Source organism: Dendronephthya gigantea, unplaced genomic scaffold (assembly GCF_004324835.1).
Source record: "Dendronephthya gigantea isolate DGI-Jeju-01 unplaced genomic scaffold, DenGig_1.0 000002F, whole genome shotgun sequence".
Lineage (NCBI taxonomy): Eukaryota > Metazoa > Cnidaria > Anthozoa > Malacalcyonacea > Nephtheidae > Dendronephthya > Dendronephthya gigantea.
The window spans coordinates 2,747,136-2,766,409 of record NW_021163012.1 but is presented as its reverse complement, the minus strand read 5'-3'; the positions used below and the strand labels follow the sequence as shown (position 1 = coordinate 2,766,409).

At 38.0% G+C, this 19,274-nt stretch overlaps 1 protein-coding gene across 1 annotated transcript; it reads left to right on the top strand.

Moving 5' to 3' along the window:
* Positions 1–1,542: 1,542 nt before the first annotated feature.
* Positions 1,543–10,174, top strand: LOC114537830 (collagen alpha-5(VI) chain-like). The gene is made up of 11 exons (XM_028558935.1): positions 1,543–1,704; positions 2,533–2,666; positions 3,222–3,372; positions 4,336–4,751; positions 5,251–5,458; positions 5,855–6,108; positions 6,520–6,726; positions 7,173–7,293; positions 7,661–7,912; positions 8,313–8,642; positions 9,201–10,174. Exons 3-11 carry the CDS (start codon positions 3,303–3,305, stop codon positions 9,803–9,805), a joined length of 2,463 nt encoding a protein of 820 aa, XP_028414736.1. The 5' UTR covers positions 1,543–1,704; positions 2,533–2,666; positions 3,222–3,302; the 3' UTR covers positions 9,806–10,174.
* Positions 10,175–19,274: the final 9,100 nt, after the last annotated feature.

The window sequence follows — 19,274 nt, the reverse complement described above, 5'->3', positions numbered from 1 at the left end:
GTTAGTTTAGTTTAGGTTTCCTCCTGTAGTAACACTGGATCAATAAGAGATAATCCTTATTGGAGCTCCAGAAAGAACAGTTTAGAACTGATAGAGCTATCCAGTATAAATAAAGTTAGTTTAGTTTAGGTTTCCTCCTGTAATAACACTGGATCAATATGATATGATCCTTACTGGATCTCTAGGAAGAACAGTTTAGAACTGATAGAGCTATCCAGTATAAATAAAGTTAGTTTAGTTTAGGTTTCCTCCTGTAATAACACTGGATCAATATGATATGAACCTTACCGGAACTCTAGGAAGAACAGTTTAGAACTGATAGAGCTATCCAGCATAAATAAAGTTAGTGTAGTTTAGTTTAGGTTTCCTCCTGTAGTAACACTGGATCAATAAGAGATAATCCTTATTGGAGCTCCAGAAAGAACAGTTTAGAACTGATAGAGCTATCCAGTATAAATAAAGTTAGTTTAGTTTAGGTTTCCTCCTGTAGTAACACTGGATCAATAAGAGATAATCCTTATTGGAGCTCCAGAAAGAACAGTTTAGAACTGATAGAGCTATCCAGTATAAATAAAGTTAGTTTAGTTTAGGTTTCCTCCTGTAATAACACTGGATCAATATGATATGATCCTTACTGGATCTCTAGGAAGAACAGTTTAGAACTGATAGAGCTATCCAGTATAAATAAAGTTAGTTTAGTTTAGGTTTCCTCCTGTAATAACACTGGATCAATATGATATGAACCTTACCGGAACTCTAGGAAGAACAGTTTAGAACTGATAGAGCTATCCAGTATAAATAAAGTTAGTTTAGTTTAGTTTTCCTCCTGTAGTAACACTGCATGGATCAATAAGAGATGATCCTTACTGGACCTCTATAAAGAACAGTTTAGAACTGATAGAGCTATCCAGTATAAATAAAGTTAGTTTAGTTTAGGTTTCCTCCTGCAGTAACACTGGATCAATAAGAGATGATCCTTACTGGACCTCCAGGAAAAACAGTTTAGAACTGATAGAGCTATCCAGTATAAATAAAGTTAGTTTAATTTAGGTTTCCTCGTGTAATAACACTGGTTCAATAAAGAATTATAGGGCTACTCCGCATGATCGTTGTGCAGATGGATTTAAATAAGCTATTTGTTAAAACTCGTGCATTTTTTATAAAAAAATATATGAAAGTCATTAGGTTTCACCTTAATTGTCTACCATTTCAATATGATCGTTACGGCGAGATATTTTGCATATATGCAGACAAATTTGTTTAATTGCTTTATGACGAAGATATAGACATCTCAATGTTCTCATTATTGAAATGAATTCATTCATAAAATTTAGTTTCAATTTTGTAAAAAATTCATTACGACTGACGCTTGGCGTGCATGGGATACTGTTTTTCGGCATGCGTCAAAAATACATATTGTTTGGTTTATCCATGACGAAATTTGAACTCGTTCGTCTTGAGTGCCGAAACGGCGTCATTCAATCAAGCTATAATATGAAGAGCAGATAAACGTGCTCGGAATAGCTAAAGTTAGAATGATATGCACTGAATGAAGTCGTTCGTAGTTTCACTGATAATTCCTTAGTTTTCTGACTAGGCCTCCGCATGACGTTGGCGCTTGACTTGCTTAAAACAGGATGTTGTTCTTCGACAATTGTGCGGTGAAAAGATGCCCAGGATGAAGCGAAATGTTAATTCATGCAGGTGGGACAGCGTTTAAAATTGCCTAAATTGAACAAGTTATCCCGTCGGAGGCGCCATCAAAAGCCAAACTGCCTCAGTCAAAAAAAAAAGTGGCAAAATTAAATTTAGAAAGGCGAAAGCTCGATTAATTAAAAACGACTAAAGCTCGATTAATTAAAAACTACTTTCAAAAAGATTTCCTTCGCCGGAAAAGTCTTTGTCATCACATTTTTTTTTGTCCTTCACCTTGGTATATTTTTCTTGATAACGGAAATTTTCAACGAAATATTTCCATTTTAAATTGAAGGTAATATCAAGTTAGGGTTAAGGATTGATGAAGATTAATGAGAATGATTCTTATAAGTTCTGCAATTCAACAATTCAAAATGTCTATCGAAAACTATGAAGATAGACTGGAGTAATGGGTCGTTCTCATGCTTAAGAGCTTTTATTTGAATATCAGTAACTAATTAACTCGCTCACATCTGTCAAGCGAACAAAATCGCCCACAAAATGGTTTCTATACATACGTGTTCAATTTGAAAACAACGCTTGTTGATTTTAAACAAAATCCTTCCTAAATCATTCGACCAATCACGTATTGAAACTGTTCTTTTTAAAATGAAAACAAAGATTATCGCCCATGACTGATCTCAAAGCTTAAACAGTCTTTAATTTGCATTTATATTGAATGTAATTTTTTCCCGCCCTGTCCTACTGCGTTGAAAACTGAATTGCATGAAAACATTTAATGAACCTTATCAGTCGTGCTGTTTCAGATGGCTACTTATATGGTTTGTTTCAAGAAATCATTAATAATTTATCGACAAATAATGTTTCTATGACAAGGAGTTGATGAAGTTCGATAAAGTGGGTGGTCCAGTCAAGCTTGGGTCGACTGAATGAAATATGATCAAGTCTCAACAATTCTTAATTCCTATCGCAATTCCTTTCATGGCTGCAATCCGTTGAAATTTGATCAAGTAAGTTCTAAGCCTAAATATCCCTTAAGCTTAATCAATGAATAGAATCTAGTTGAATTAAAATTTTGTTATATTGTATTAGGTTGAGTATTACATAATTAGAGAGTTTGAGTTGTTTCAAATTAGATGTAACGACGTTTAAATAGATTGTTTTGATTGACATTGAGAAGCGAATCGTCCGGTTTTTTTACTTGATCGAATTTATCATCTTTTAAGTAAAACTTCGACCAGAACTATGACATGCACGCGTTTATACTCTCTCCGTCTACTTAATCAACCTTTATCCAGTCATTGATCCAATTTCATCCAATTAAGACTTCATAAGGACTTAATTACGACCATTTTCGTGCAGATTCCGGGCTGAAAATCTAGCCAGATCTGTGCGTTCAACACGCGTTGTTTTGATTCAAAATAGCGTGGCTGTCATTCGGCCAAAAAGTGTGTAATTTAAACACAGGGTAATCGACTTATAGCCTTACCTTACCACACAGTGCATAATGTGTCGGATTTCCGTTGGCTAATCTTGACACGAATATACTCTTTCTCATTTTGCAGACACACACGGCGAACACGGTCAAATATTTGGACTAGTGAATTATCTAATTTGGCGAACTGTTCATTTTGTACCGAGTGATAATGGTAAAGATTTGGTGTGTAGTTGTTCTGCTGATCGGTTTGGTGAATGAAATAGAGTCTCAGCCAAGAGGTAAGTGTTCGTCAGCCCTTTAATTTTGCGTTAAGTCATGAGCAGGAGTTCTAAATTCAGTCTATTTTGTTAAGAATTAAAGAAAACCTAAACTAAACTAACTTTATTTATACCGGATAGCTCTATCAGTTCTAAACTATTCTTCCTAGAGGTCCAGTAAGAATCATCTCTTATTGATCATGTGTTACTACAGGAGGAAACCTAACTAAACTAACTTTATTTATACAGGATAGCTCTAACACTTTTAAACTGTTCTTCCTAAAGGTCCAGTAAGGATCAGTCTCTTATTGATCCAATGTTACTACAGAAGAAAACCTAAACTAAACTAACTTTATTTATACTGGATAACTCTATCAGTTCTAAACTGTTCTTTCTAGAGGTCCAGTAAGGATCAGTCTCTTATTGATCCAATGTTACTACAGAAGAAAACCTAAACTAAACTAACTTTATTTATACTGGATAGCTCTATCAGTTCTAAGCTGTTCTTCCTAGAGATCCAGTAAGGATCATCTCTTATTGATCCAGCGTTACTACAGGAGGAAAACTAAACTATGTAATAGCCCTGTCGTGCAGTTCTAAGCGAGTTCTTTTCTGCTAGCTATAAACAACGACAAATCAGCACCTTGCTTAATTAGTCCTGTTTATGACGACAGGCCAATAATAAGTGGATTTAATTCGTGTTTTTAATAGCATTAGTGTAAAACCATTATTGCCGTTTCAAGGATAACAGTTTGAGGCAAGTCAAGATTACTGAGGTTACTAGGATATTACTGGGGTCAGAGCGGGATTAGACTTTAGGATTACCGAGATTTAGATTGCACGAGGTTAAACATTATGATGTTAATGATGGTAAGATTGATGTTAGAAACTACTGCGATTATGACTAAGATTAGTTTCAATCCAAAGCCCGATTAAGATCGTGATTATGATCAAGATAAGATTAAGTTTGGATCTCTCTTTCAGCTGCTTTGGATTACTACTGTGACCATCCGGCAGACATTGTCCTTCTCCTGGATTCCTCAAATTACTTTACAAAGGTCAACTTCGAAGAACAACGAAAATTTTCTCAAAACTTCATCACCTATTTCAAGCTTCGAAGCAGTAGAATTGGTCCGTCAATCGCCATCGTTCCCTACGGTAGCAAGCCGATAAGTCGATCGACGATAGCAAATTTCTTTTATTCGAGATCAATCACAAGCCTGACGAGAAAGATTAACAGGTTGAAATTTCAGGGCGGCAAAAGCAAGCTCGAAGATGCGTTACGTTTCGTGCGGGATCGACTGTTCGTGCCCACGATGGGCGCGCGTTCGTGGGTCCCGCGCGTGGTCGTCGCGATCACCGGCAGTTGGCGAAGCTGGAACGTTCACCAAACTCAAGAGGTTAAGAGGAATTTTGACTTTTTAACCAAATCACTGCGGTGCTCGAAAACTGACCCAGTAAAATTACCTGGAGTGTGTGAACGAGTAGGGCACGATAGGGTCAAGCCAATTTGATAACACAAAAGCTGAAGCATCAGCTGTTCTGTTTGCCCGTAAGGATTCGAAGCTATATAACAAAAATTCTTAAAGTTGTGTTTCTGCGTCTGCTCTTGAAAATGCAAAAGAGATAGAAAACGTTTTTCTTTCTAATTCAGTTGTATCCAATCTCCTGGTCATCTAACTATGTTGCTATGATTTGGTACCCCAAATTTATATGTTTGCTTCCATCTATTTCCACTATTGAATGGGGTCCTCCGTTTTACAACATTTCCAAAACATAAATTAGGATCTTCTTCGAGTGATCCTTCTTCTCTGACGTAACGTGGAACTCTCAGTCCCTATAATTTTGTTGTGCAAACCACGCGTTTGTGGTTTTAACCATGTTTTTTTCGTGTCCTAGGTTCGCCGGGCTGCAAAGAGTCTACAACGCGATGGTACCAAATTGATGATCGCTTTCGTTGGTTCTGAAGAGAGGCGTGAGGCGCGGGATAGAGCGTTGTTTGAGTCGATGGTCGAGTCGAGGAACGATTTATTCATGGTCAGATACGCATACGGTTTGACTCAGGTTGCAAAGAAAATGGTTCAAGATCTCTGCCCTGCACCTAAAAGTAAGCAAAAGAACAATAGTCCAGTCGATTTTGATAACTTCTGTCGTGGTATTGCGAGGGTGCCTAGTTTTTTGAGTATACTAAGGGCGCTTTCCTTTATACGGAAAAAACGGCCGGACCGGTCCTGTTGTATTTCGGTACAGACAGATTACTGGTGTTTTAGATTGTTTCAAGAACTCTGCATTTAAGTATATCGTTATTTACATCTGCCTAGCACGGGAAATCTAGTGTTACGTACCGAAGACGCGCTACAATATTTGCGTAAATCTATCAGCCCATACTCTATTTCAATTTGAAATACGACCATTCTGACCATTTTGGCCGCCTAATGGAAAGCGACCTAAGTATGCATGGTGACTTCGTACTCTCATTCTTTCTGTTTTCTATATTCTTTAGGTGTTATACCATGTCCTGTGACCGCAGACCTCGCATTCATCGTGGACTCGTCTGGCAGTATCGGTGTATCCAATTATGTGAAGACTAAGTACTTCGTGTATTCAATCGCCAATGCTCTCAATATTTCTTCGTCAGGGGCGCATGCTGGTGTGGTGATATACAGCGAGATTGCCAAGCGACCTATTAAATTCACGGATCATATGGATATTAAAAGTTTTAAGGAAGCAGTTTATGAATTAGAGTATATGGGAAAGGTACAAGTATAATGATAAATTGACCATTTCAAGTTTGTCAATTGGTTGGTTAGTTGGTTGGTTGGTTGGTTGACTAATTGTTTGTTTTGGTTGATTGGCTGGTTAACTGGTTGACTAATTGTTTAGTTGGTTGGTTGGTTCGTTCGTTCGTGCGTTCGTTCGTTGGTTAGTTGATTAATTGATTTGTTAGTTTGATTGGTTGATTGATTGGTTGGTTGGTTTGTTGGTTCGTTCGTTGGTTGGTTGATTGGTTGATTGGTTAGTTGGTTAATTGATTGGTTAGTTGGTTAATTGATTGGTTAGTTTGACTGGTTGGTTGATTGGTTGGTTCGTTTATTGGATGGTTGGCTGGTTAGTTGGTTGGTTGAGTGCTTGATTGAACTTTAAATTTTTATATAAAATACTTTTCAGAAAACCAGGATAGATCTCGGTCTCCAGAAAGCACACACTGATCTATTTTCACCGTTTTACGGTGGAGCGCGGCCAGACGTGAAGAAACTCGCGTTTATCCTGACTGATGGAAAACAGAATCCAAAAGGTGATGTATCGTTAAAGGATGCGGCAAATAAACTGATCAAGGATGGTATAAAAACAATATCCATTGGAATTGGCTCAGAGGTGTGTATGAACAGCTTGAACAGCTTGGACAGCATTGAACAGCTTGGAGAGAACTCACTTTATTAAATCAAGATTATCTTTGAGAGAACACATTTTATCAAATCAAGTTTATCTTTGATCTGAGAACACGCTTTATCAAATCAAGATTATCTTTGATCTGAGAAAACACTTTATCAAATCAAGTTTATCTTTGAGAGAAAATGCTTTATCAAAACAAGATTATCTTTCATCTGAGAACACATTTTATCAAATCAAGATTATCTTTGAGAGAACACACTTTATCAAATAAAGACTATTTCGAGAGAACGTGCTTTTACGAAACATTACATAATTTTATGCCTTACTGGTCGCGTAATGAATACCTCAGACATTTCTAAAATTCCTTTGTTAAGACCAAAGTAATGTTCGAAGGAAGTACAACTGATTATTTCCTTAAATAATTTCAGGTTGACAAAAACGAACTGCGAGCCATGGTTCAATACGACGAAGACGTTATCACGGTCGCGAATTTTGATGAGCTTGTCAAAAAGATCCAAAATATCACCCAAATTACCTGCGAGGAGATAAGTAAGTCGTGCAAACTCTTGTCTTGGAATATATTCTTCTTTAGGGGCTCCTCGCGTGAGCCCGGTTACCGAGATTTAACGAAGCGTAAAATGGACTTTGAGGTATTGAAATAAGTAAATAACATGATTCTGGTAGTCGTGTAGTCATTTTAACAATAGCATGTGATTGTTTTCTTTCAAAAAGACTTTTTTCCATACTTCAAAGTCAGTTTTGCGTTTCGTTACATCTCGGTAACCGGGCTCATGTAAACAAACCCTTAGTCGAGGGTCTTGTAGATATCAAAAGATGATTATCACAGCTAAAGTTTGAAGGCAGGAGAGGCCTTCAACCGTTTGTCCCTTATTTTGATGGATTTAATCTCGTTTAGAGTTCACAAAGTGTCATTATCCCGCGGATATTGCGTTTGTCCTGGATTCCTCCACGAACGTGGCTTACGAGGACTTCGAGAAGATTAAGGGATTTGTGAAAACGATGGCGAAGCTGTTCCGAATCTTTCAGCACGGCAGCCGTGGTGCGGTTATTGTGTACGGAGACAGTGCTAGGGTCGCCATCAGAATGGACGAATACATTAATTACCGTGGCTTCATTGACGCCGTTGATGGCCTGGGGCGGGTCGGAGGTAAGCTATGTCTGACCACTCATATATACTACTTCACAATTAGTCTTTAATTACGAAGTGAAAATAGCACAAAATAGCTCAAAATCCACTTTAATTTATTGTTTGAACAATTTTCTCTGTTTTTTTCCCAATATAAGTCGTTTGTTTACATAATGCACATAGCACATAATGTACATTCTCAAAACTCTTTTAAAGCCAGTTTCTCTCAACGAAAGCACGTATTGTTAGTTTAAGTACCTCTAAGCCTAGAAATATTTTTAGCCAATTTTGTAGCTTTAATTTTTGGGCAGTTAATTTTCTTTTCATTAGTATTACAAAGCGAGTGTCCGTATTCACTTGTGTGAGCATACCCTAAATAGAAATTTAATGTTGTAGTTTCAGTTTTTTATTTGCTTTCCAGGCCGCAGACGAAGTTTTCAAGCAATGGCATTAGCGGAGGAAGTCTTATCAAACTACGAGCAAGGTGCTAGACGTAAAGTACCGAAGGTTCTCCTAATGCTTACGGCCGGCCCCGAGAGCAGTAACAATGACTATAATTCGCTGCAAGAAGTGACTACGAGGCTTCACGACCGTCACACGCTTGTGTTAGCCGTTGGAATTTTACCAAATGTGAACGTCCAAGAGCTTCACAGCGTGGTGCAATCGTCTGTAAACGTGTTTGTGGCTCAGTCATTCAAGGAGCTCAGAGACCAGCTGGTTCCTTTGACAAATGAGACTTGTAAAAACGTTGGTACGTGTTTGATTTCGTTTACTACCCTATGATACTGCCTACCATACTTATAGCTATCATATTATGCCATATATCATACTGCATACCATACCATGACATAATTAAACCACAATACGTTTTACCATGCCATATCATACCAGGACCATACACTGTCATACCATACCATACCATACCATACCATACCATACCATACCATACCATACCATACCATACCATACCATACCATACCATACCATACCATACACCATACACGATACACCATACCAATTAACATACCATACCATACTATACCATACCATACCATACCATACCATACCATACCATACCATACCATACCATACCATACCATACCATACTATACCATACCATACCATACCATACCATACCATACCATACCATACCATACCATACCATACCATACCATACCATACCATACCATACCACACCATACCATACCATACCATACCATACCACACCACACCACACCACACCACACCACACCACACCACACTATACCATACCACACCTTGCCGTAAATATATTCTCTTCTAATCTTAGGACCAGGCAATTGCGAGGCTAAAGTCGATATCGCCTTCATCCTTGATTCCTCTGGGAGCATAACGGAAGACGAGTTGGTTGAGGCAAAAATCTTCGTGAAACGAGTCGCAAAAACGTTCGACATATCTCCGGAAAAGACGCATACGGCTCTGATGATTTACAGCGACGAGGCGAAAATTATGAGCAAATTTGGCGAAATAACGTCAATAGAAGACTTCGAGAGTAAAGTGGACGGCTTACCACACCTCAGAGGAAAGACTCGCATCGATCTGGCATTACTGAAGGCTGGTAGGGAGTTATTCACGTGGGCTGGTGGCATGCGAATCCGTTCTGACGTCATCAAGGTTGCCATAGTGATCACGGACGGTCGGCAGACGCCGGCACCCGACGGCATCCGACTTGATGAGGCGGCATCCGGTTTGATAGTGCAAGGAGTAAAAGTTCTGTCCATTGGAATCGGTGACAAAATTGACCAGGAGGAATTAAGAATGATGGTCAAGGAACCGTTTCGTCATACATTCTGGTCCGAGTCCTACACGGCCTTGCGTGTGCAGCTCGCAACAATCGCGCGAGAGAGTTGCTCCCTTCCTACTTATGCAAATTGACTGTAACTTTTTACCGGTTATAATCTTTACCTATTTTACTATTTTTTACTTATTTTATAATTTTCCAAATGCATGCCACTCCTTGACTGTAGGAATTGTAAACTTCAAATTTTGATCAAAAACTGTCTAAAAACTTTTAAAATAGTTTTAATTATTAGTTAATAATACTAACCTTATTGGGTTACTTACCAGATTTGGGCAATTTAAAAGTTGAAATAGGATTGGACAGAATTGAATTTGAAAACTGTCCGGGATCTTTTTGACAATAAATTCTTTAGCACTTGTTAGTCTTCATTAAAAACTAGTGGTGGAGACAAGGATTTCGCAAGTCCGAAGTCGAAGCTACTAATTCGAAAAAAATGTTTTGCCTTATGACCTTTGAAAGTGAAATAAATAGCGAAAACGTCTACCTCTAAGACAGAGTCTTTAAATTGCACCGTAACCATTAGATCCACCCGGCTCGCATAAAACTGGTTTAGTGCGAGTTCTTCAGTCTCTTTCTTTTTCCTTTTTTTGGGTGAAATTCCTTCCCAACGGTGAAGTGGAGGCTCGATTCCCAATTCATTCAAAATTCTTTAAGGAAAAATGGAATAAGATAAAGTGGAATAAAAACGTTTTCGTTTTCCACCAGCTATGGTGGCCTAGTGGTTAAGAACATGGCCTTTTAGCTGATAAGTTGCAGGTTCAAAACCCGGCGAAGTTTTTATTTTTCTCGATGAATTTACTATTTCGTTTAAAATTCTTCCAAAAGTATTAGGTTAAATTTAAAAACCCGTGGGTGTTCGACAGACGAGAATCATTAGAAACAATAAATTAGCGTTGGCTTCTGTACCAGATCTCGTGGTCTAGTGGTCACGGCGATGGTTTGGTGAGGTGTATGTCATTGGTTCGAATCCGGGAAGAAATATTTTTCATTCTGACTTAAAGAAAACAAGTAAAAAAGAACAAATGGAAAGCTTTAACACAAGGACTTGTAGACTAGTGGTGAGACAATGCTTTAGCATGTTGATGTCTGTTCGATGGTTCGAATCCGGGAAGAAATATTTTTCATTCTGACTTAAAGGAAACAAGTAAAAAAGAGAACGAATGGAAAGCTTTAACACAAGGACTTGTAGACTAGTGGTGAGACAATGCTTTGGCTTGTTGATGTTTGTTCGATGGTTCGAATCCGGGAAGAAATATCAATATCTGTTTAACTGGATATCTCAGTGCGATTTCGAATGCAATCTACGAGAGTACAAGGCGTTTGCTTCTTGCCTTATGACTATACGTGTTATACACATTGAAATATACATTCTTAATTCTTGTACTTTAATCTTTTAAACCTATTTTGAAATGCATTGTTAATTCTTGTACTTTACTTTGACTTCGCTTCATTAAAAATCGCACCGTAACTATTAGCTTCACTTGCGCCGCATATAACTAACTTAGGCATGGAAAGATAGTGCTCTAACTTAAGACACAGACATGCTTTAAAGTTGTGTGCGTTTTAGACTCTCTTTTTTCACCTTTTTGAAATTCTCCGAGATTTTTTTTTGACGAAGAAGTATTTTGTCTTGGGCTACCTGTGTTAAGACAAGTGACTGGTAAGTTCAGAGGTAGTGGTTAAATCCTGTTGAGGGTATAAAACACGTTTATTAAATCAATAAAATTCTAAATGCTCTTTGATCACTTCATTTCCTAACTGAACCAACCATTTAAGCTTATAGTATATGCAGTGAGTGAAAAAGGACACTTTACGGTTATTAAAATACTTTAACGCTATTTGAAAACGATAAAAAATCAAATTTAGTATACAGAAACACTGCGCAGTCGCAGTGAACGAATATTAATCCCACAATCACCACATTGAGCAATGTCTTATATACTAAGCCTTCGGATTTCGAGGAAAGCTTCTTCTCAACCTTGCTTATTGCCAGGTTTGATTATAACGCCACCATAGTGTTAAGTCGATGGTTCGAACCCAGTACCTCTGTTTTTCATTATGTGCTTCGCGAAAAGGATAAAGTAAATTAAATAACCATAGCAATTCCGCGCAAGATCTTGTAGTGTTGTGGAGAAGACGATGGTCTCCCAAGAGGTAAATCGATGGTTCGAATCCTACCTTCACCGTTTTTCAAAATATTGACTTCGGGAAAAGGATAAAGTAAATTAAATAACCTTAGCCGTTCAGCACAAGATCGTGTAGTGTTGTGGCGAAGACAATGGTCTCCCAAGTGGTAAATCGATGGTTCGAATCCTACCATAACCGTTTTTCATTATGAACTTCGTGAAAAGGATGAAGTAAAATAAATAACCATCGCAATTCAGCACAAAATCTTCTAGTGTTGTGGTCAAAATGTTAGTCTCATGTGTTGACAGTCAAAGGTTCGAATCTCGTTTTGGATGAAAATTTTCGTTATTAATATTACATGGTAAGGTTATGGAGAATAAATTGGTGTAGGCTTCCAACAATCACCAGTTAGCCTTGAGGTAAAGTCGTGGACTATCAAGTACAAGATCGTGGTATCAAGAACAGTATGGCACGTTCCTCATGGCGGTGGAAAGAAAAATAAAAAAAATAAAAAAGGTATGGTAGGCATGTTACTCGGGGGAGGTTTGTATGCCATTAATGTTTGCAAATCAAAGTTAATCTTTAGGGAAATCAGGGGATAGATAGGGTGAATGAGGGGTATATGAGTACAAAAAGACTTAGTAATTGGGCGGCCTCGGCTCCCGGGGCAGGGGGAGGGTATAGGTGAGAAAACAGTATATAAAATGTTTAAGTCTTTTTGTACTCGTTTAAACCTCTTTACCCCTATTTATCCTCCTATTTACTCCTATCTATCCCTACTTTTACCTATCCTCATATATCCCTAACTACCCCCTAGCACAATTAAATGTTTGAAGAAAGCTTGCTTTGAAAGTCAGGAAAGCCGGGGGAAAGAGAACCCCCCTCAGTCTACTCCTCGCCCAAGGCGAGGGCATATTTGCCCTCTCGCTCTACTCCTCTCACACTCACAAATTCTCACTTTTTACCTTTTTCGGTTTCTCCAGGGCTTGAACCATCGACTGTATACTTGGCAGATCATCGTCTTCACCACTACACCACCAGTTCTTGTGGTGTAAGCCTAGAGTTTTTTATTTTACTTAATCCTTTTTTAGAAGGATCTGTGACGAAACGTAAATACCTTTTGATAGGATCTCAAATGAAATAACAATTTAAATGAATTCATTTTAATGTTTATCATTTATTTTCTCAAATCTCACGCACTGTATCTTTACAGGCTTTACTATCGTATTCGCAGCTTGTAACATATCACATACAGGAATGCAGTGACTTGAAGCACTATCTTCTATAAGTTAGTTATATGTGGCCCAAGTGAAGCTAATGCTTACGGTGCGATTGTTTTGTATTTTTAATGAAGTGAACTAGTGAAGTCGAAGTAGAGTACAAGAATTAAGAATAGCCGAATACTAATCTTACTGAGACTGGAAAGTTAATAGCCGTAAAAACCCGTCTGAATGTGAATTGGAATATGGAAAATTTATACGCGTGTGATGCATGGTTCGGGTAATACGTAACCATTACGATAACAATTGTGTTTATTTTCCGTAGCCTTGTTCCGTCCTCGATTGTGATGATATTTCTAATCTATTCTGATTTACTGATCCGTCTAACTGATGCGAATTTAAGACGAGTTTCTCTTCCAGACGGGATTCCCGTCTAACTTACCCGTCTCTTAATTTAGACGGGAAAGTTGGACGGAAAAATTAGGACGAGAAACCCGTCTGTGGGGTTCACATCAGACGAGTTTCCCGTCTTCGATGAGTTTCTCGTCTTTGATGAGTTTCCCGTGTATATGAATTCGGCTAAATGTATATAACTCGTGTATAGTCATGAGACAACAAACATTTCATCTGAAATTGCAAATAAGTAAATATCCAGTTAAACGAACATTAAATATTTATTTCAAGACTGTTCCTCGCCGCTTCGTCCAGCCGGTTCGTCGAATATAAAATACGCTAATCTAATATTTGAACCTTTGCAGTAAAGAACGTCTTAACAACTGCTTGACGACCACATTGTTTGTCGATAAGCTATTGTTCTCTATTTGACTTAATCGTTTCTTCGAAAAACTTTTAAATTAATAATTATGAATCGTTGCTGTAATATTGTAGAGCCGCTGTCTGTTTGTTTGTTAGCGCGGTTAACTGCGAAAATTACGCTTTTGAACTGAACTTCTTTTAATTTTTCTTGTTGTCTCATGACTATACGAGTTATATACATTTAGCCGAATTCATATACACGGGAAACTCATCAAAGACGGGAAACTCATCGAAGACGGGAAACTCGTCTGATGTGAACCCCACAGACGGGTTTCTCGTCCGAATTTTTCCGTCCATGCAACTTTCCTGACTAAATTAAGAGACGGGTAAGTTAGACGGGAATCCCGTCTGGAAGAGAAACTCGTCTTAAATTCGCATTTAGAAGGATCAGTAAATCAGACTAGTTTGAGAAATATCAGCACGGTCAAGGACGGAACAAGACTACGAAAAATAAACACAATTATTATCGTAATGATTACGCATTACCCGACCCATCATACGTATAAACTTATCCATATCCCAATTCATATTCAGACGGGTTTTTACTATAAACTTTCCCGTCTAAGATGAGTTTCCCGCCCTAATATGAATTCGGCTATTCTTAATTCTTGTACTTTTTTCTTTTAAAATGCATTGTTAACTTTGGTACTTTACTTGACTTCACTTCATTAAAAATACAAAAAAATCGCACCGTAACCATTAGCTTCATCTGGGACGCATATAACTAACTTATGGCAATTGGGAAGGTAGTGTTTTAGAGAACTGCACAACTGTAATATACTTTAGCGACAACACAAATGGCTAATATTGTGTGCGTTTTCGACGAGAAAATAAATCATGAACGTTAAAGACATAATAAAGTGAATTGTTATTCATTTGAGATCCTATAGGTATTCAGTAATATAAAAAAATACAGCGTTTCATCGCAAGATCGTGCGGTCTACTTGAAAAGGCAGTGCTCTCCGAGTTTGATGGCGATGGTTCAAGTCTCACATGGGAATGATTTTTTTCTTTTATTTCATCAAAGATCCTTCCAAAAAGGATTAAGTAAAATAAAAAACTCTAGGCTTTCACCACAAGAACTGGTGGTGTAGTGGTGAAGACGATGATCTGCCAAGTATACAGTCGATGGTTCAAGCCCTGGAGAAACCGAAAAAGAAAAAGGTAACAAAGTGAGAATTTGTGAGTGTGAGAGGAGTAGAGCGAGAGGGCAAATATGCCCTCGCCTTGGGCGAGGAGTAGACTGAGGGGGGTTCTCTTTCCCCCGGCTTTCCTGACTTTCAAAGCAAGCTTTCTTCAAACATTTAATTGTGTTAGGGGGTAGTTAGGGATATATGAGGATAGGTAAAAGTAGGGATAGATAGGAGTAAATAGGAGGATAAATAGGGGTAAAGAGGTTTAAATGAGTACAAAAAGACTTAAACATTTTATATACTGTTTTCTCACCTATACCCTCCCCCCTGCCCCGGGGCCGAGGCCACCCTCCCCCTGCCCCGGCAGCCGAGGCCGCCCAATTACTAAGTCTTTTTGTACTCATATACCCCTCATTCACCCTGTCTATCCCCTGATTTCCCTAAAGATTAACTTTGATTTGCAAAGATTAATCGAATACAAACCTCCCCCGAGCAACATTCCTACCATTTTTTTTCCATTTTCTTTCCACCGCCATGAGGAATGTACCATACTGTTCTTGATACCACGATCTTGTACTTGATAGTCCACGACTTTACCACAAGGCTAACTGGTGATTGTTGGAAGCCTACAACAACTTATTCTCCATAACCTTACCACGTTTTATTAATAACTAAAATTTTCATCTAAAACGAGATTCGTACCTTCGACAGCCGACACATGAGACTAACATCATGACCACTAGACTACAAGATCTTTTGCTGAAAGGCTATGGTTATTTAATTTACTTTATCCTTTTCACGAAGTTCATAATGAAAAACGGTTATGGTAGGATTCGAACCATCGATTTACCATTTGAGAGACCATTGTCTTCGCCACTAGACTACACGATCTTGTGCTGAAGGGTGATGGTTATTTAATTTACTTTAACCTTTTCACGAAGTTCATAATGAAAAACGGTTATAATAGGATTCGAACTATCATTATCCTCTAAACACATGCCAGAACAAAAGTTCTTCCACAGAATCCTGCAAAAAGATTAGATAACGATGATCGGTGTGTGCCTGTGGTGTATGAGTTCAAGAGTTGTCGGCTTAGTATATACGACATTGCTCAAAGTGGTTATTGTGGGATTATTACTCGTTCACTGCGACTGCGCGGGGTTTATAAATACTTAATTTCACTTTTTCTTGCTTTGCAATATCGTTTAAGTACGTTTAATAAACGTAAAGTGTCCGTTTTCAGTCACTGCATTTACTGCAACCTAAAACCGGTCAATTTTTCAACAAATGGAGTGAATTAAGGACATTTAAAATTTTCTTGACATCATGCAATAGTCCACACGGTGCCCGAATCACCACGTGCATACATCATATGCGTTGATAATTAAAGACACTTAAATGCATGGCGCGTGTCTGTGAATTATAGCGTAATAAAAAACAACCCAGTTTCCGACCATTGTCTGACGGTTTACGATACCGTTGTCATCACCACTTGACCACCAGCGCTTGATGTCAGGGCTATATTTATTTATTTTATGTCAATCCTCTTTTAGGATCATAATGGAAAACATTCTACCGAGGATTCGAAACGTCAACTTGAACTTTGCGAGACCATTGCTTTCAACACTAGACCACTAAGATATCTTGTGATGCGCAGGTTCGTTTTTAATGTTGCCGAAATCCTTCTTTCGAGCCGCGACGAAAACATTTTTACCCATGCAAGATTCGAACCACCAATTTGCCAGTTGCGAGACCTTTGTCGTTACCGCGTGACTATTCCCTTTCTCGATAATGATGATAGCTTTCATCTTACTTAAATCTTTTCTTTCAAGATGCTAATAAAAAGCATTCAGTCCAACTCCAGCATTCAAACAAATCTCCCAAAGAGACACGAAGATTCTCCCACAAACCCAACAAAAAAGCAGGTACCGAAAATCGGTAAGGATCCAAGAGTCGACAGCTTAGTGTATATGACATTGCTCAATGCGGTTATTGTGGAATAATTGCTCGTTTACTGCGACTGCGCAAGGTTTCCTAACACTGAATTTGGCTGTTTTTCGTTCTGCAATAGCGTTTTAGTAGGTTTTATAAACGTAAAGTGTCCTTTTCACTCACTGCATTTACTGCAACCTAAAACCGGTCAATTTCTTCAAGTAATGAAGTGAATTGAAGACATCTAAAATTTTCTTGACATCATGCAATAGTCCACACAGTGCACGAATGACCACGTGCATACATCATATGCGTAGAGAACTAAAGACAGTACACTTACATGCACGACGCATGTCTGTAAGTTGCAATTAGCATAATAAAAAAAGGCCCAGATAACGTTTCGAACCATGGTCATCTAGATTGCGAGAACGTTGTCTTCACCACTAGTCCACCAGCGCTTGACGTTCAAGGCTACGTTTATCTCAATCCTTTTTTTGGGTGAATAATGAAAATCATTCTTTGGAGACTTTGAAATTAATAGAGGAAATATGAATTTCTCAATTTCAAACTTTTAGAGTAGCGTTAAAGTGCCCTTTTTCACCATTGTTCTTACCACTAAACTATAAGCGCTTGCTAAACGCAGCGTGCTTGACTGCAATCACTGCATCAGTGGAAGGCTTAGTATATATGACATTGCCTAATGTGGTGATTGTGGGATCATTACTCGCTCACTGCGACTGCGCGAGAAATGAAGTGAATGAAGGACATTTTAACCAAACTCTTTCAGTTTGCAAGATTATTGTCTTAAGCACCAGACCATCAGCGCTTGATGTTAAAATTGGAAACCATGCGTTGACTGCGCGCACGTCAATAGTTTTCCCACTTCACACTTTAAATAACGCAAACTCGTTTTCTTTCATAAAATTAGCAGATATACTTCTACTCAAAAACGAGCAATTCATGCAGTGATACTTCATATCTCAACATTCGTTATCATAAACTTAAAGGGTATTTTGCATTTCTTTGTAAGTACGTACACGCACATAAATTTTAAAATCATTTCATTTTAAAACATACTAATAAAATATAGTTGGATTTCTGTTGATGATTTCGTGCGTTTTTTTCTGATTAAGATTCATTTGATAAAAACTAAAAACGAGGCGGTGCAAATCAACAATAAGTGCAAGAACTGTACATATTTAAATATTAGAAGTAATCAAAACACATTTCGATACAATTAACTATGCAGTCGAGTTGGAGGAGCCTTGTGGTCAGAATGAGAAATAATTCTTTTTAAGGTCAGAATGAAAAATAATTCTTCCCGGATCCGAGCCTTCGGCTTAACACTCGTGAATCCTTCGCTGTGACCACTACACCACGAGATTTGTTTGCAACACCAACGCTAATTCAAGTTCTTGCTAATGCATTGGCGTCTGTCAAACACCCGCCAGTTTCTTATCTCTTCCAAAACAACTATTCGGGGTTTACTAGCTGAAAAATAGTCTGAAAAAGGTATGACAGGTGTGTTTTCACTCGAAGAATTAAGAACAGCGTTTACTGTAGCAGTTATATTATTGATCGGAATTCGGAAGGAGAGCAAAAAGAAGGCAATGCAGTTCATCCATTCATATGAGGGCTTGGTGGAACTAATGGTTACGGTGCAATTGTTTTGCATTTTTAATGTCTCAAGCCTATTTCACTGCTCTCCTTGATCTCCTTCATGCTTCCAAGTCTATCACTGATGCCTTACAGCGTATCATATGTAGTTAGCCCGTACAACAAGTCCTGCAGCCAGCGATAAAGATTATCAATTTTATAGACCTCACGACTGGCGTTTACGGGAAACGCGAAACCGATCCCTAACTTTCTGTTTTATCTACGCTGTCTTAATGTTGCAGCAATTTCGTTAATCTTCTCTTCGACTTAAGGTGGCTCCCTGCAATTTTTTAAAATACTGAAAACTTGTGGTTTTGATTTAAAATTTTAGCACGAGATTTCTTGATAAGGAAAAGAAATTTCCCAGATATATTAACCAACATTCTAACAGTCAGAAATTGCCCATAAGCATGACGTCATCACCGTTGTTATGGTAACAATGGCGATTCAATATGGCCGACATTTTACATATTCACGCATTTTACTCAAAAACAAGTTCGGTTACCCCAATTTTTTATTTTATAAAAAGTTTTCTTACAAAAAAATGGAAAATATGAACCAGTTAAAAAAAAATTCTATAGAGCCAAAATTATTAAAAATTAAAAAACGTGATTTTTCGTTATAGAAATTTTTTGGCTCTATAGAATTTTTTTAAACTT